Source organism: Morus notabilis, unplaced genomic scaffold (genome assembly GCF_000414095.1).
Source record: "Morus notabilis unplaced genomic scaffold, ASM41409v2 Scaffold184, whole genome shotgun sequence".
Taxonomy (NCBI): Eukaryota; Viridiplantae; Streptophyta; class Magnoliopsida; order Rosales; family Moraceae; genus Morus; species Morus notabilis.
In genome coordinates, this window is record NW_010387636.1 from 961449 (window position 1) to 981380 (window position 19932).

Below are 19932 nucleotides of genomic sequence, written 5' to 3' on the forward strand. Positions count from 1 at the left end.
GTCATGACCCATAAGTCGGTGGTTCTCACGGCGGATCTTCGCCCATAAAATTCTCAAGTCAAGTAAATTGTACAAAGAAGAGAAGTATTTGAATTCCCAAATTCAGAGTACAAATTAGCTTCGACTTCCATTTCCATGGCGGCAATTGCTTCGGCGCCTCCATGGAACCCCGAGGACGACCTTCTCCTCAAGAACGCCGTTGAGGTAACCCTGTTTTCTTGAATTCTCGCATTTACTTTTTCCACAGCTCAATTTCGCTACAATCTTCCTGTTCCGAGCGATGCTCTCTCGGGATCGGAATCCAAAGTCAGCGAAGTTAGAAATTCGAGTGATTCTGATCCATAATTTCGTTTTTGGAATTTTCTCAGGCAGGTGCTTCGCTTGAAGCGCTTGCCAAAGGCGCGGTACGATTCTCCCGAAAATTCACCGTCCGAGAGTTGCGTGAGCGATGGCTTTCTCTCCTCTACGACGCTGAGGTTTCGGCTCAAGCTTCTGCGCGCATGTCCGAGTTTGAGCTCTCTAATCCTACTGTTTCCACGAAGCCTGGTAGATTTGGAGTTTCCAAAGGAGGAGGAAGCGTCGGAGCTGGTTCTCCCGCGAAACGACGAGTCGAAAGCGTTCGGAAGCAGTATTACGAGATGCGTAAGAGATTGTGCTCTTTCAACACTTTCGATTTTGGTTTCATTGACGAACCTAATGATACTGATGAGAATGTGAATAGTGGAAATGATCTTTTGGATGGAAGTTATGTGGTTGGACATCGTGTCAAAAACTATTTTGAATTTACAGCTAATAATTCTTCGCTTTTAGATAATCGTCAAAAGGATCTGTGTTTGTCGACTAATGGATCAGTAAAAGATAATAACAAGCATAATATTGATGGCGAGAAAAATTTAGTTAGATCAGGGGATGGTTTGGTTGATTTTAGGAATTGCTCAAGTGCGGTGGAGGCGGGGACATCTCATGTGCTACCAGATGTGCCTCTTTGGAAGACAATGGAAGACGTCATGGTACCAGAGATGCCGATTGATGTCAGCCTCGAGGTTAATTGTCAGGAAGCTGAACATAAATTGATATGTGATGAGGGCGATAAAAGGCCTTCTCCCGGATATAATGTTGACCGCGCAGGTTTCATGTTGGAAGAGAGACTTCCTGGTGAGGAACTAAACAGGACGGTTGCCATCTCAGGAGATGATTTTGGTGATATTTCAGATTCGCTCTTGAACTTTGCAAATGAGAATGAACCTCTTGCCATGGATGTAGACGGAGAGAACATGAATTTCAACCATTATAAGTCAGTTCTGTTGACTTCTCCCAAAGATGGGCTTGAAAAGGATGTAAAGAGTGTCTGTCAACCAGAAAATCTAGATCCAAAAGCATTCCCTGTTGTCTCTGAAGATGTCTTTAATGCAGAGAGGAAAATCTCTTCTGACCTGCTTCACTCTGGTGAGAGCAATCATCAGCATAGCATTTGTGGTTCCGAAACCAATATTCCATCAATTAGGTTAGTACCAAGTCCTCATTCTCCTGAACTTCATTACGAAATGATGGTGTGCACATTGAATAGTGAGGACCCTGAAATCCCGTGCAATGACGACGTGATACAGCACGGTGATCTGGTTCCAACCTTCACAAATCAAGAAAAGATTAGACAAGAAAGTATAAGATTGAAGAACAAACAATGTCGTGCAGAGCCTTCTATGGGCTCCCTGATGGTAGGACACAAAACAGTTCCAAAACGCTGTGCAAACATCCCACTTGTTAAACCCAATCCTTTTGACGGTACCCGTGTAACTTCAGTCTCCAAACTGGCTAACAATATTCTTGCAGATGCAAACCAATGCAGATCAAAGAATACAACTCCTGCCTTTGCTGCAAATCAAGTGCTGAAAGAAGAGATTATGAATGTAAGATGGGAGATACTTTATATAACTGACCTATTTATTTTTCTACTAAGTTGGCAGCTGCTGCGTTTGTGAATCACTAAAATTGCTTGCTGCAAACAGGGACTTAGTGCTCCAGTTACAATTAGTGGAGAACGCACACTCTTATCTAAAGGGCTGGGTTCGACTAATAGAGATGTTTTGGAGCCCGAAGCAAACCCTTCAAAACTATATCAGGATGAGTCTGAGGAAGAATTAGATGGTGCCGGTGATGATATTCCTTATTTTTCTGATATTGAAAACATGGTAATCATACTAAAACTCGTATGCTTCAATGAATTTGTCATTGTTCTCTATTCCAATTAGGATGAAGAATAATAATAGGGTCCCAACTCTTATCCCGATTTTTTTTATACCAATGGCATATAAGTTGTCAGTCTTTTATTAGTAGGTGTCTAATCAATTAAAAAGTTATGTCTACTGGTTTGAATTGGATTGAAAAAAAATTTGGATTGGTAACGGATTGAGATTTTTTCAATCCACAATAATGGATTTGATTGCATATTAAGCGTTTCTCAATCCGCATAATCTGCCAATCCGAATTATATATGCTACTAAATGCTAACATAAGGAAGGAAACAAACAGAAAACACTTCATATATCTTTTATTCCCTTACTTAAAAATAACGATTACATCTATATATATAAATTATGAGTAAATCAGCATCCTTTATTTTAGGAACTACCTACCTAGAAAATCTAAGATAACAAAACTGATTAGAACTAATTTAAATTTAAAAATTAAAATCTAAACAACTTCCAACACTCCCCCTCAAGCTGGGCTAAATAGGTTGAACATTCCCAGCTTGTCTACTTGCTTATCGAACATCGGTTTGGCAAGTCCTTTTGTCAGCAAATCAGCGGCTTGATCCGATGTGGGCACGTAAATCTTGCAAATGACTCCTTCCTCAATTTTTTCTTTGATAAAGTGTTTGTCAACTTTGACGTGCTTGGTTGTATTATGATGCATTGGATTATGAGAAATATTAATGGTTGCTTATTATCACAGTAAATCTTCATGGGTAAATTCCTAGGCTCCTAGCTATTTGTAGTTCTTCCAACAACAGTTTAAGCCAAAATAATTCACATATACCGTGGGCTTGTGCTCTAAATTCAGCTTCAACACTACTTCTTGCTACTACTGTTTGTTTTTTGCTTTTCCAAGTAACCAAGTTTTCCTGGACAAATGAGCAATATCTGGAAGTTGACCTTCTATCACTTATTGAACCCCAATCAGCATCAGTAAATGCTTCTACGCCTCTTTCTTTGGACTTCTTAAAGAAAAGTCCTCTTCCCGGTGTACCTTTCAGATACTTCAAAATCCGATACACAGCCTCCATGTGTTCCTCACACGGTGAATGCATAAACTGACTCACGCAACTAACTGCAAACGCTATGTCGGGTCTCGTATGTGATAAATAAGTCAGCTTTCCAACTAGACGTTGGTACCTACCTCTATCAACTAGATTGTCGGTTTGTTGCTCTCCAAGCTTCAGGTTCAGATCCATAGGAGTATCCACAGGTTTACACCTCATCATTCCCATTTCTTTTAGAAGGTCCAACGTGTATTTCCTTTTTAAGACTGAAATACCGCACCAACTTCTTGCAACTTCCATCCCAAGAAAATACCTCAAGCTTCCCAAATCTTTCATTTCGAATTTTGAAGCCAGCTTCTTCTTTACTCATTCCATCTCATCCTTGTCATCTCTTGTTAGAATTATATCATCAACGTACACGATGAGAATTGTAACCTTTCCACTCTTATGCCTGTAAAAGAGTGTATGGTCAATTTGATCTTGCTTGTAATCTTCTTGACGAATGACTTTGGTGAACTGTTCGAACCATGCCCTCGGTGATTGTTTTAATTCATAGAGAGACTTCTTAAGTCTGCAAACTTTCTCATTCTTTCTTTCTCCATCAAAACCTGGAGGTAAATCCATGTACACTTCTTCTAAATCTCCATTTAAGAGGGCGTTCTTCACTTCTAATTGATGAAGGGGCCAATCCAAATTGGCAACCAAAGACAATAGAACTCGAACAGTGTTTATCTTGGCGACAGGAGCAAAAGTTTCTTGATAATCCACCCCGTAGGTCTGAGTGTATCCTTTTGCTACGAGCCTCGCCTTGTATTTCTCAATGGATCCATCAGCTTTGTATTTGATAGTGAAAACCCACTTGCATCCCACTGGTATCTTCTCTCATGGTGCATCTACAACTTCCCAAGTTTCATTCTTTTCCAGTGCTTGTAGTTCTTCCGTAACTGCCTCTTTCCACCTGAAATCCTTCAATGCTTCTTGAATATTTTTTGGAATTTCCACATCTGAGATGTTAGTAACCAAGGCTCTAACAAAACTAGACAAGTGACCATATGATAGAAAATCAAATATGGGGTGTTTCGTACAGGATCTCACTCATTTCCTTACAGCAACAGGGATATCAACGTCACTTAAATCAAGATTGTGTTCAGTGTGTGTACCTAAATTCGGTTTGGTCTCTTGACCATGCTTGGTGTCTTCAGGAGCTATTCCTTTTGTTGAGTTTCTTCTCTGTTAGTAGACACGAAGTTTTGGTTGAGTTTGCAAATCTCCCCTTGTCGTCTTTATTGCTGCTTCTGTGGGCATAATAGGTTCGGATTGACCTGACTCGGAAAGATCGGAAGTTTTTTCGGCAAAATTGGATTTTCGGGCATACCTCTTTGAATATTTTGACACGGCAAATTTTTTTTAGCAGGAGGACTTGATGGACTTGAATGCTAATTTTGTGGAATAGGAATAGGACTTGGCAGATTTAATCCACGTGTTGAATTCTTTTTGGCTTGACCAGACTCAACAGAAGAGTGGGAGAGATTCTTGGCAGACCTTGAGGTTGGAAGATTTTGAGGACCATGCAGATTTGTGGGTAATTCAAATTCGGTTGTTGGTGGAGATTTAGGCAGATTCTGTGGGGTTTCAAGTGCAGCAAATTTGGGCGAATGTGGTGGAGCATAGGCTGCGGATTTTTCCAGATTTGGTGGAGAATCTGGTGCTGAGTTGGGCATATTTGGTAGAGATTCTAGGGCTGGAGATGGTGGAGATTCTGGTGCTGAGTTGGGCGGATTTGGTGGAGATTCTAGGGATGCGTTAGGCGGAGATGCTTCCCAAAAATATTCCCAGAGATCATTCAAATTTTGGCCCAAATTTTGATTTTTGTTTGAATGAGTAGGTGTTTCCCAAAAAATTTCTTCACTCATGCAAGAGATGTAAAGTATTTTCTTTTTGCAAGAGAGTAACATAGGTACCCTTTTTGAGTGGCCGAATATCCTAAGAAAACACATTTATGGGCTCGTGGGGCAAGAGAGTAACATAGGTACCCTTTTTGAGTGGCCGAATATCCTAAGAAAACACATTTATGGGCTTGTGGGTCAAGTTTACTAAGATTTGGATCATAAACATGAAGAAAAGCCGTACAACCAAATACTTTCAAGTCTAATGTAGAAAACGACCTTATCTCTAGATAAAACTAAGAAAGACTGTTTAAAGGAGTTTTGTACTGTAAGACTCGAGAGGGCATGCGATTTATCAGGTAACACGTGGTGAGAACGGCGTCCTTGCAAAAATACTTAGGAGCATTGGATAGGAGCATTGGATGTGAACAACAGTGACCGAGCTACTTCTAAGAGATGGCGATTTTTTCTTTCAGAGACTCCATTTTGTTGTGTGCTGACACAAGAACTTTGATGAACAATGCCATTTTCTATAAGAAAATCTCCAAGGATGGAATTGAAGTATTTCTTTCCATTGTCAGTATGAAAAATTTGTATATTTGTATTATATTGAGTTTTAACCATAGAATGGAAATTTTTGAAAACTTGTTCCGTTTGAGATTTGTCTTTTAAAAGATAGACCCAACAAACACGAGTGTGATCATCAATGAACGTAATAAACCATCTTTTATTAGTAAGACTTCGAACACGAGATGGACCCCAAACGTCACTATTAATTAGTGCAAAGGGTTTTGACGCCCTACATGGCTGGGAGGGAAGAAAAACACGTTTATGTTTTGCTAACTGACAAACTTCACATTGAAATAATGAATTAACATTATGAAACAACGAAGGAAACAAATATTTTAGATACTCGAAACTTGGGTGTCCTAGCCTACAATGCCACAACATAATTTCTTGCTTTCTTGAAAGGGAAATGCTGCAAACTGCAGTTTGAACTTGTCCAATCACAGAGACGTCCTTCTGAAAGTAATATAGTCCTTTGAATTCCTTAGCACTGCCAATCGTCCTCCCCGAACTCTGGTCTCGAAACACACAGATTGATGGTGAGAAATTCACTACACAATCAAGATCCTTAGTAATCTTACTAATGGAGAGAAGATTGCATGATAAATTCGGCACATGGAGAACTAATCTAAGAGTTATTTGAGGACTAATCTTAATGGTACTGTCACAAATCGTGACTTTTTGAGGAATTATATTTTTTCATTATACAAAAGCTGTACATACAAAGGGATTTATACATGGCTGAATAGCCAAAAATCAGTAACTAAGCGGACGTTTGGTAAGGGGATTCGTATCCTGATTCGAATCATGATTCATGGTTCGCTACAGTGTTTTCTCTCATAAAAAATACATGTAAATCGAAAATGGTTCTAATCTCATGATTTTAATCCATGAACTAAACGTCTTCTAAATCTCTACAAATTAGATAATTTCCTAACTGATATATACAGCTCACCAAAAGAACCAAAAAATCTGGAATTACACCAAATCACATAACTTTCCTAATAAAACCTCATTATTCGACATTCCCCCTCAAATTGGTGAATGGATATCTTCTATTCCCAGCTTGCTAACAATGTCTCGGAACACAGTGTTTGGTATCCCTTTTGTGAGAACATCTGCTAGTTGATCTTTTGTTGAAACAAATGGAGTGCAGATTAGGCCGCTGTCGAGTTTCTCTTTAATGAAATGTCTATCAACATCAATGTGTTTAGTCCGATCATGTTGCACGGGGTTATGTGCAATGTTGATTGTCGATTTGTTGTCACAGTACAACCTCATTGGGCCTTCCTATATTATCTTCAGATCATCACGAATGATTTTTAACCATAGTAGTTTGCATATTCCCAACGCCATTGACCTGAACTTCGACTCCGCACTAGATCTTGCCACCACGTTTTACTTTTTACTCCTCCATGTCACAAGGTTACTGCCTAAGAAAGTACAATATCCTGAGATTGACCTCCTGTCGACCAGTGAGCTCACATAATCTGCGTCAGTGTAGGCTTCTAAAGTCATGCTTTCTCCTTTCTTGAATATGATTCCTTTCCTAGGGCTCCCTTTCAAGTATTGTAAAATTTGATGTACTGCCTTGAGATGCATTTCTTTAGGATTGTGCATAAATTGACTGACAACACTTACAGCAAATGCAATGTTTGGTCTCGTATGTGCCAAATAAATTAACTTCCCAACAAGTCTCTGATATGAACCTCTATCCACCATGGAGTCATCCGGATCATCCCATAGTCTATGGTTGAACTCAATAGGTGTATCAATTGGCTTGTACCTTAATTTCCTTGTTTCCTCTAACAAGTCAAGCACGTACTTCTGTTGTGAAATAAAGATCCCTTGCTTTGAATGTGCCACTTCAATACCTAGAAAGTATTTCAACTTCCCAAATTCTTTGATGTCAAATTATTTCAGCAGGCACCTCTTTAAATATTGCATTTCTTCCGTATTATCACCTGTTACTATAATATCATCCACATACACCAATAATACTGCCACTCTCCCTGACTTTGTGTTGGTTTTCAAATCAAATTCGGATGCGGAAGCACGGTAATGCGAATTGGGTCCGAACAAAAATTTTCACAACTTTTACGGACGATGTAGATTATATTAATTTATGCAATAATAAATTAATCTCATTAATTTATAACAATGGATACCTTGCCGACAATTAGGATGATAACTTGGAGTCTTTGGCCAACGAACGATCCTTACTCCAAAGCTTTCTTAGAAAACCCAAGTCTTCCTCGTCTACTCCTTAAAACTTGCAAGACGTAGAGTGTGGGCTCAAGGTAATTATCGGATCACTCAATAATTTACACTCCTTCACTATCAACGCATGTATGTGAAAGAATGGAGAAAATTAGAAGAACTTTTCTTCTCTTTTCTCTCTTAAAATTTGGCCAACTCTTGTGAATTAGGGAGAGTAAAACTTTTCTACCACTTCTACTTTTCTAATTTACTATTGTCTCCTATTTATAGACAATTTATGAGAACCATTTTCTTCTTCCTTTGGAAAAACTTGTCAAACAAGTTAAACTAAAGCTTGTCAAACAAGTTAAACCAAAACTTGCCAAACAAGTAAAGCTTTACTTCTTCTTTGGAATTACTCGTCATACAAAGAAACATTGTCTAACAAGTAAACCTTTTACTTGTCAAACAAGTAAAGCTTTACTTCTCATTTGGAATTACTCATCATACAAGTAAACTATGTCCAACAAGTAAATCTTGTCAAACAAATTAGCCTTTTACTTATCAAATAAGTAAACCAGATTTCTTAGAGAGAAAGCAACTAAATCCTAGTGTGTATTTTCCCAGTGTCACGCCTCCTGTGGTCCCACCACAGTGTGTGACAAAATAATTAATTCTTAATTAATTATTTGCGAGTGATAAAATCCCGATAATTCATGTTGTCTTGCAAATAATACAAGGATGACGCGAGGACTTATAGAACTATAATTCTGGGCTCCAATAAAATTAATAATTAATTAAACTCTTTAATTAATTAATTAATTATATTAATTTTAAAAGTTATTCCACTAAACACTTAGAATTACACTCTCAAAATTATAGACATAATTTACTTCTAAGAACTTAAAAGTGTCCATTTGATATAGTCACTACATATAGATCGATTCTCCATAAATAATTCATAATTAGAGTTATGTAAAATTCGCTAACCTCTCTAATTACATATTTATCTTTGAGTACCATTGATTCTCTAATGAATAGTATATTCATAAAACACATTCATGAATACGAGCTCGTTACTTATTCAAGTACTGAATCAACTCTTAAGGGAATTATTTATCTGCTTCTTCAAAGAAGAAGGAATGGATTCCATCTTATATATTAACATTCTTGGCTATCCATTTAATCATGTTCCCAAGATACAAAGAATATGATTTAGTATCTCGAAATTCGTACCGAGTAAATCAAAGAACACGAATCCACAAATAGGAGTCTACTAACAACTTAGAATTGAGATCATTTTATATATGACCATCGGTAGACTCAAATTTGATTTTCTACATTTAACGGAAATTATCATAAAATTAAATTGTGTATGTGACCGAATTCTGCATAATCTCATTATGTATAATACATTCATTCAATATCCCTCTATATTAAGGATGCGGATAACACCATTTGTCATGGAAAATGATTCTTATTTTTTGTAATTATGAATTGGTATTACATGGTATTATATAGTAGATTACAGGAGAAATAGTAGGAAACTAAATCATTCTCAAATCGAAAAACTGCCTAACTGAATCCTTCAATTTAAGGGATTTCAAACTGATTCTCCTAATCTATTTATAGCTAATTTACACGTCAACACTCCCCCTTAAGCTGAGGAATAGAGTAAACGCAGGACTAAGGGGAAACAATTTTTCAAATTATTATTCAAAACGTACAGCAGTGAACCAATAAATAGACCAGCCCTAGGATCTGATCTTTATTCCCCAAACCAATATCCCACAAATATAGGAACTAATAACTGCACTCTTAAAAATATCTAGAACCGATCCTAATAATCAGTTTAAATTTAAAAACATAACAGAAAAATCCTATCTTTTTACACTCCCCCTCAAATTTGAGCATAGATATCAATCATGCCTAACTTCTTGTTAACAAATCAAATTTTGTCCTAAACAGACTCTTGGTTAGGACATCAGCTAACTGTTGCTCAGTGGTAACAAAAGGCATGGAAATAACTCTACTTTCCAGCTTTTCTTTGATAAAATGCCTATCAATCTCGACATGCTTCGTCCGATCATGTTGAACCGGGTTATTTGCTATGCTTATTGCTGACTTATTATCACAAAATAGTTTCATGGGAGCTTCTAACTCTAGTTTTAGCTCTTCGAGCACTCTTTTTAGCCATAATAGCTCACATATTCCATTAGCCATAGCCCTAAATTTTGCTTCGGCACTACTCCGGGCTACTACATTTTGCTTCTTACTTCTCCAAGTAACAAGATTGCCCTTAAGAAACGTACAGTAACCTAATGTCGATCGTCTGTCTGTAATAAAACCTGCCCAGTCCGCATCTATGAACGCTTCCACACTCCTTTGGTCATTTTTTTGAACAAAAGACCTCTTCCAGGTGACCCATTTAGATACCTTAGGATCCGATAGACGGCCTTAAGATGTTCCTCATATGGTGAGTGCATATATTGACTTACTACGCTAACTGCAAACGCAATATCAAGTCTTGTATGAGAAAGGTAAATCAGCTTTCCCACAAGACGTTGGTACCGCCCCTTCTCAGTTGGCACTCCCTCTGATTTTTCTCCAAACTTTTGGTTTGGATCCATAGGTGTGTCACTTAGTCTGCATCCACTCATCCCAGTTTCTTCAAGCAGGTCCAAAATATACTTCCTCTGAGACACACAAATCCCCTTCTTCAATCTAGCAACTTCCATTCCCATAAAATACCGTAAGGGTCCCAAATCCTTCATTTTAAATTCCGCTACAAGGCATATCTTCAACCTGATGATTTCTGTCTCATCGCTACCAGTAAGAATTATATCTCGACATAGACAATTAAAATTGCTATTTTACGACCACTAGTGTGCTTCATGAACATAGTGTGATCTGTTTGTCCCTGAGTATACCCTTGTTGCTTAACAAATCTAGTGAACCTCTCAAACCACGCCCTTGGAGATTGTTTTAAGCCATATAGAGACCTCCTGAGTTTGTAGACTTTTCATCCAAAGCTCTCTTCAAAACCCGGTGGAGCATCCATAAACACTTCTTCTTCTAACTCCCTATTAAGAAATGCATTCTTAACATCTAATTGGTATAGAGGCCAATCTAAATTTGCAGCTACAGAAAGTAGGATCCGAAGTGTGTTTAGCTTTGCAACGAGAGCAAATGTCTCCTGATAGTCAATCCCATAGGTTTGTGTAAACCCCTTAGCCACCAATCTCGCCTTGTAACGTTCCACAGTCCCATCTGAATTAAACTTCACAGTAAAGACCCATTTGCAACCCACTGGTGTCTTTCTTTCAGATAAACTCACTTTCTCCCATGTGCCATTCTTCTCTAGGGTCTCCATCTCCTCAAAAACAGCCTTCTTCCATTCTAGAACACTTAGAGCTTCTTGTACATTCTTAGGTACATCCATACTTGACAGATGTGAAATAAACAAAGAGTAGGAAGGTGACAAATTTTTGTAAGACACATGATTGGAAATAGGATGTTGAGTACATTGTCTAACACCTTTTCTAAGAGCAATGGGGATGTTTTCAGGCACAACAATTTTAGAAGAAGAGGATAAGTCAGAAGTGTTATCCGGATTTGAAGACTCCACGACATTAGGATCTAGACTCGGATTGGGATCTCGACCTTGTAAGGATCCGATGTCATCTTTACTTTGAATCTTTCTGTTTCTCGAGTAGACAAGCCCAAATAATTTATCCTTTCTGTCATCATCTATTCTAGTAATAACTTCATTGCTAGGCACTAAGGTAGGCTGTTCAATTGTAACAGTGATGCTGTCATTTTCAATAACATTGCTGCCATTTTCAATAACATTGCTGCCATTTTCAATTTCAAACAGCGAGTCTTCATAGGTATTCTCCCCCTTGAAGAGGAGCATTGAAAAAACTGAGACTCGAAAAATGTTACATCCACGGTGACAATTTTTTTTTGTTTTAGGATCAAAACAGCAATAACCTTTTTGTGTTGGTGCATAACCAAGAAAAACACACTTTAATGCACGAGGATCCAATTTATCACGATTATGATTATGTACATGCACAAAAGCCACACATCCGAATATTTTAAGAGGTAAATCAGAGACGATTCTTGATGTAGGGAAGATTTCTTTAAACATTTTCAGAGGTGCTTTAAAATTCAAAACTCTTGAAGGCATTCTGTTAATTAAATAGGTGGCAGTGAGAATAGCTTCACCCCATAAGTATTTAGGAACCTTAGTTGTAAACATTAAGGACCTAGCAACTTCTAGGAGATGCTTATTTTTTCGTTCTGCCATTTGATTTTGTTGTGGAGTATCTATACAAGAGCTGTGATGAATAATCCCTTTTTCAGAAAAATATGCCCCCAAAATTTTACTGAAATACTCTCTTCCATTGTCACTCCTGAACACTTGAATCTTTTCTTGAAATTGTGTTTCCACCATATTGTAAAAATTTTTGAAAACTTGTTCAGTTTTTTATTTTTCTTTAAGTAGATAAACTCAAGAAACACGAGTATGATCATCAATTAGAGCTAGAAACCATTGTTTTCCAGAAATTGTTGGGATCCTATACGGCCCCCAAATATCACTATGGATAAGTGCAAAGGGTTTAGATGACTTATATGGCTGGGCAGGAAATGATGCACAGTGATGCTTAGCAATTTGACAAATATCACACTGAAAAGATAATGCAGTTTTATTTCTGAATAGATTAGGAACCAAGTACTTTAGATATTGAAAGTTTGGATGGCCTAACCTAAAGTGCCATAACATTATTTCATCATTCCTAGAGATAGATAATGATTCAAGACTAGAAAATTGAGCTTGTCCACATGAGTTACTTCCATCTTCAAAGTAATAGAGTCCACCATTCTCCTTAACACTACCAATCATCCTCCCCGAGTCCATTTCCTGAAATTCACAATGAGATGGGAGGAATTTAGCACAACACTTTAGGTCATGCGTTAATTTACTAATGGATAACAAATTACGCGAGAGATTAGGAACATGAAGAACATTATGGAGAACAAGGGATTTCGAAATAGCTATTGATCATTTCTCAGCGATGGTTGAAAGAGAACCATAAGCTATTTTAATTTTTTGATTCCCTGCACACAGACTATAGGAAGAAAACAATTTAGAACATCCACTCATGTGATCAGTTGCACCCAAGTCAATGATCCATGGACAACTTGAAATAGGGGACACACTCAAGGCAAGAGCTTGACGATAATTACCTTTTTGGGCTAAAGAACAAGAGGATGACACATTGTTTGAGAGTTGTGTGGATTGTAAAAGTTTGTACAGTTGTTCTAATTGTTCCTTACTGAACTAAGGAATCTCTGAGGTTCCCCCAAGTGTGCTTTTCTCCTCAGTACCTGCCTAAAACGCCCTTGAGTCACGGTTGGGCTACCCGAATGATTTTGGTTTCCAGTTTGGTGGCTTTCCATGCAGCTCCCAGTATGTGTCTCTCGTATGTTGAGGTTTATGGCAATGATCACACCATACTTTTTCTCCCTTTCTGTTTTGTCCACCAAGTTGCATGGACTAATTGTTTCTTGCCGCTAGAGCAGAAGCTTCAGTGTCTAATTGATTGCCTTCTCCCATCATTGTCTTCCTCCACTTTTCTTCTCTTCGAACTTCAGAAAACACTTCACGAAGAGATGGCATGGGTCTTTTGCCAAGAATACGGCCTCTAACTTCATCCATGTTCTTGTTTAATCCTGCCAAGAACATATACACTCTTATCATTCTCCATTCTCTTCAAATACCTAACACTATCCTTTGCACAGTCCCATTCCTCATCATAACACAAGTCTAGTTCCTGCCACAAAGCCGTCATCTCATTGTAATACTCCATTACATCTCTATCGCCCTGCTTAGACAGCCACAGCTTCGTCTTTAATTCAAAGATCTGAGATGAATTCTCCACATCTGAGTATGTCTCCCGAACAGCTTCCCAGACTGCTTTTGCCATTGGTAAAAATAAAAAAACTTTTCCAATGGCTGATTCCATGGAATTGACGAGCCACGAAATCACCAAAGAGTTCTCAGATCTCCATGTCTTCAAGGCTGGATCATCATCTTTTGGTTTCTTTGTTTCTCCAGTAAGGTGGGCCGAGTTTCCCCTTACCGTCAATCATCATTTTAATCGCCTGTGCCCATTCTAAATAATTTTTACTGTTCAATTTGTGAACAGTTAATTGAAGAGATGGATTCTCTAATCCATGTATTGTTATGGCAAAATTTGTGAAGGTACTGCCATCAGTGGTTCCTGAGGACGCGGAGTTATTTGCCCGTGTCATGGCTGTTTTAGCCATTAAAAATTCCCAAGAAAGAGCCTAGGCTCTGATACCATGAACGCAGGACTAAGGGGAAACAATTTTTCTGATTATTATTCAAAACGTACAGCAGTGAACCAATAAATAGACCAGCCCTAGGATCTGATCTTTATTCCCCAAACCAATATCCCACAAATATAAGAACTGATAACTACACTCCTAAAAATATCTAGAACTGATCCTAATAATCAGTTAAATTTAAAAACATAACAGAAAAATCCTATCTTTCTACAGATATCTTCCAGTCCCAGCTTAAATACAAGATCATGGAAAACCGAACTGTTCAACCCCTTTGTTAGAACAGAACATCAACCAATTGACGTTCTGATGGAACATAGGACATGCACACTAATCCTTCCTCCAATTTTTCTTTGATGAAATGTCTATCAATTTCAATATGCTTTATCCTATCATGTTGTATAGAATTATAAGCAATATTGATGGCTGACTTGTTGTCATAATAGAGCTTCATAGGATCTTCCCATTTGACTCTCAAATCATCTAGAATAATCTTTAGCCAAAGTAGTTCACACAATCCTTGAGCAATAGCCCTGAATTCTGATTATGTAGATGACCTTGCCACTACGTTTTGTTTCTTGCTTCGCCACGTTACCAGATTGCCTCCAAGAAAAGTACAATACTGTAGTTGATCTTCCATCCACTAGGGAACCTGCATAGTCAGCGTCAGTGTAAGCTTCTAGAGTGAGGGTATGGTTCTTCTTGAACAAAATTCCTTTCCCTGGATTGCCTTTCAAGTAATGTAGTACCTTGTAAGCAGCTTGAAGATGAGGTTCTCTTGGATCATGCATGAATTGACTGATCACGCTCATAGAGTATGTTATGTCTGGCCAAGTGTGAGCAAGGTATATGAGTCTACCAATTAACCTCTGGTACATTCTTTTATCAAAAACTGGTTCTTCTTTAGCTTCTCCCAACTTATGGCTCGGATCCATTGGAGTAGAGACTGGCTTACACCCAATCTTCCATGTTTCTACTAATAAATCAGTCACGTACTTTTGCTGAGATATGAAGATCCCTTGTGTGGAATATGCCACCTCAATACTGAGGAAGTACTTCAGTTTACCCAGTTCCCTTATCTCGAACTCTTTTACTAATCTCTACTTCAATTTATGCTTCTCTCTCTCATCATTTCCAATCACTATGATGTCGTCCACATAGACTAGAAGAGCAGTCACTCCCCCAGCAGCCGAATGCTTAATGAAGAGAGTGTGGTCACCTTGGCTTTGTTCATACCCAAACTCCTTCATCACCTTTGCAAATCTCCCAAACCATGCTCTAGGAGATTGCTTTAACCCGTAAAGGGCCTTTCTCAGCTTGCGTACTTTGTTACTTGTGTTTCCCTCAAATCCCAGTGGAATATTCATGAAGATTTCTTCATCTAAGTCACCATGAAGAAATGCATTCTTAACATCATACTGTAGTAGCTGCCAATTGTAGTGAGCCGCCAATGATAGCAGAATTCGCACAGTATTCATTTTTGCGACTGGAGTGAAAGTCTCCTGATAATCAACTCCATAAGTCTAAGTGTATCCCTTGGCCCCCAATCTTGCTTTATATCTCTCGAGGGATCCATCAGCCTTGTATTTCAGTGTGAAAATCCACTTGCAATCAACAACATTTTCACCTTTTGGTCTATCAACAATCTCCCATGTTTTATTCTTTTCTAATGCACTCATCTCTTCTCTCATAGCCTCCCTCCATTCCTTTTTTGACAATGCCTCAGAAACAGTATTAGGGATAGCAATGGTGTTTAAACTCACAATGAACTTTTTGTAGGTTGGTGACAGACGCTTAAGAGAGACATAGTGAGATAGTGGATAGATTGGTTGTTTAGTACATTCTCGGAAACCTTTTCTGATAGCAATAGGAAGGTCTAGGTCATCCGTTGGTTCAGTGGATGTTTTAACAGATTGTGTGTGTAAAGGTGGATTAGATCTTACTGTGATTTCATTCCAAGAGTCTGAGTTGGATTCTTGGACCTGTGTCAGTTCTGGACAAGAGATGACACGGGCTCACCACTGGCTGGGACAGGAGATGACACGGGCTCATCACTGGCTGGGACAGGAGATGACACGGGTTCAGTGGCAGAATGGGGTGACTCAGAGGTGGTTGGCTCAGAGGACTCGGGTTCAACAACACGGGCTGGAACATGAGGAAGATCAAGGGTTTTAAGTGGCTCAAATGACTCACAAGGACTATCTTCCATTATTGGAATCTCCCCCTGAAGAGAGGACTTAGAGAAAAAATGTGTATTTTCTGTGAAGGTGACATCGGCAGAGATGTGAAATTTTCTAGATGAAGAGTTGTAACACTTGTATCCCTTTCAAGTGGATGAGTATCCAAGAAAAACACATTTGGTGGCTCGGGGATCTAGCTTGCCTCTATGTTGGTTGTGGATATGAACAAAGGCAATGCATCCAAATATCCTAGGTGTAAGACCATTTGAGGTTCTGAAGTGAGGGTAGAAACTATTAAGGATCTCTATGGGACTCTTGTTGTCTAACACGCGTGAGGGAAGTCTATTTATCATGTATGTGGCAGTAAGAACCGCATCTCCCCAATAGGACTTAGGAACATTCCCTTGAAAGAGTAAAGCTCGGGTGGTGTTGAGTAAATGCCCATTTTGCCTCTCAGCTACCCTATTTTGTTGAGGTGTGTTAACACATGATGAATCATGAATAATGCCTTGTGATTGAAAGTAGGGTGACAAAAACTGATTGAAGTAGTCTCTAGCATTGTCTGTCCTAAAGCTTTTTATTTTAACCCCAAACTAGTTTTGAATCATCGAGTGGAAATTAGGTATAACAATGCTAACATCGGATTTTTGTTTCAGAAGAAAGATCCATGTAACCCGAGTGCAATCATCAATTAAAGATACAAACCAACGAGCCCCTGAAATATTAGGTATAGTAGGACCCTATATGTCACTATGAATCAAATGAAAAGGATGAGAATTTCTTTTATTACTAATAGGAAAAGATACACGAGTAAGTTTTGCCAATTCACAAACATCACAATGAAACTCAGAAATATCTAATCCTTTGAACAAATGAGGAAACGTGACTTTTAAAACCCTAAAGGATGGATGACCTAGGCGTAGGTGATACAGCCAAATGACATCCTCTTTGAGGAACTGAGAAAAGACAGAGACAAATTGCTCCTAACTCTCTGAGATGATTCAAGATGGTAAAGGCCGCTTCTTTACTTAGCAAGTCCAATCCTCCTCCCCGAGCCCTGATCCTGAAAAACACAATAGGAAGGGAAAAAAGTAGCATATCATTTAAGATCATGGGTAAGTTTTTGAGTGGAAACAAGGCTGGCCGACAGTTTAGGTACATGGAGGACATTTTTAAGGATAAGGGTAGGTGTGATATGTATATCTTCGGACCCTGCAACAGTGGCTAAAGAACCATTGGCCACTACAATTTTCCTGTTACTCCGGCATGGAGTATAGGTGTGGAAGAGTTGAGATGTGGGGGTCATATGGTATGTGGCACCTGAGTCTATTATCCAAGAGTTAACATAGAATTTTTCTGGGGCATTCCTGCAAAAAATTTTTCTGGGGCATACCTGCAAAAAGGAAATGAAGGTTTACTTGAAAGAGCCAAAGAATAGGTTCTTGAAGGCTTCTCAAGCGACCCCAACAAGCTTCTCAATTTCTCAATTTCTTCCCTGTTGAACCCCCTGGTTCCTGTTGAATTTTCCTCAGTTTTGGGCTGCCATGTGTGCTTGAGGCCTCTGCTAACCCCACGGTTTCCCCACTCTCGGCTTGGTGGCTTACCATTCAACTTCCAACACATCGCTTTTGTGTGCCTCGATTTCTTACAATAGGTGCACTAGAGATTGTCCTTGTTCTCCTTCCACTGATTTTCTCTACCTGGGTGTTTAGGCGGATCACCCTTTCCTTTCTCCTGATGATCTGTTTTAGCTACTAGGGTTTACCGGTCCATGGTTGGTGGTTCAAGCATGGTTGGTGGTTCAAGCATGACACTCCTTCGGCTTTGTTCTGCTCGGATCAGTGAGATTGTCTCTTCTAGAGACAGTGTGTTCCCCTTGCCAATGATTTGAATTCTAACCTGATCAAATTCTAGATTCAATCAAGCCAAGAAATTATATGTCCGATCTCTTTCAATGAAGTTCTTTAAAATGGCAGCATCATTAGGGCACTTCATCTCTATTAGTCGGTAGTGGTCCAATTCTTGCCACAGATTTTGCAACAGGTTTGCATATTCCGTGACAGAGTTGTCTCCTTGCTTAGTGGCTACAGTTTTGATCTTAATCTCATACACTTGAGCATCATCACGAGCCTTCGAGTATGTGCGCTGAATAGAATCCCAAATTTGCTTTGCAGTAGTCAAGAACATACATGTGTCACTGATCGTTGGATCCATGGAATCCCATAGCCAGGACATAATCATGGAGTCTTCCTCATCCCATGCTTCAAAGGCTGGATCCATTGTTTCTGGCCCCGTTCCAAGCAGGTGATTAAGTCTCCCCTTGCCCTTTAGGTATGTGCGAACAATTTGAGACGATTTGAGGTAGTTCTTCCCATTAAGTCTGTTGGAGGCTCAAATGTTCTACAATTCTCCGATTTTCTGAACAGAATTGGATTCTTCAGATGGGTTGCTAGAAATGGTGGTTTCCGAGGTTGACATGATGAAGAAAATTTGCAACAATTAAGGTTGTCCGAACATGGATTAGCGAAGAAAGAATAAGGAGGAATGACAACAATGAAGGAGAAAACGAAAGTTGTTTGAAAAGGAGAAAACGAAAAGTCGTTTGAAAAGGAGAAAACGAAAAGTCGTTTCCCTTGTTCGATAAAAAACGACAGGTCGTTTGAAAAGTTGATTTCACTTTTTCTCTTATAAACGGCACACCATCTGCAACAATTCCTCACACTCAATGTCCAGAGAAGACGATGAACAGCAAAAATGAAACAGAGGGCAACGAATTCCAACGACCGTTGATCAGGGGGCGTCGGCGATGAAGGCCACGACAAAGATTGTAGATCAGAAAAATCTCGGCAATGAAGGCCGACCAGAAAATCTCCAACGATGACGTTTGAAGATCAAAGCAAATTCCGACAATGAAGGCGAAAAGAAAAAATTCCCAGACTTATGAGCCTAGGGCTTTGATACTATGTCACAGAAAAGGATTCTTATTTTATGTTATTATAAATTAGTATTACACGGTATTATATAGTAGATTACATGAGAAATAATAGGAAATTAAATCATTCCCAAATCGGGAAACTGCCTAACCGAATCCCTCAATTTAAGGGACTTCAAATTGATTCTCCTCATCTATTTACAGGTAATTTACACGTCAACACCATTCCATTCTTAATGAGAATAACATGCATTAGTAATGTTTTAATTAAAGATTCTGAAACTTTAATTAAATTCATTACGAACATCGTTTCGATTATTATCCTTAAATATTATCTTCTCGTATATAAAACTTATATACAACATTTAAGGTTACATAAATAATCGTAAAATTTTCAATGATATTCATAAAGTATTCAATAATACATACACATAAATTATGAATAAACTATTTTATTAATCAAATAATAAAATATTTTTATTACATCTCATGTTTTAAGGACACAATTCCCAACACTTTGAGTGTCTTACAAGC

The 19932-nt window shown here is 38.6% G+C and overlaps 1 protein-coding gene across 1 annotated transcript in view; it reads left to right on the forward strand.

The window, feature by feature from the left end:
• Positions 1–19932, forward strand: part of LOC21409441 — a 33717-nt gene continuing 13785 nt past the window's right edge. Inside the window, exons 1-3 of the mRNA XM_010115162.2 lie at positions 1–204; positions 369–1907; positions 2007–2189. Of these exons, the coding sequence (XP_010113464.2) occupies positions 136–204; positions 369–1907; positions 2007–2189 (1791 nt within the window). The 5' untranslated portion in view covers positions 1–135. The remainder of the gene's footprint in view (positions 205–368; positions 1908–2006; positions 2190–19932) is intronic.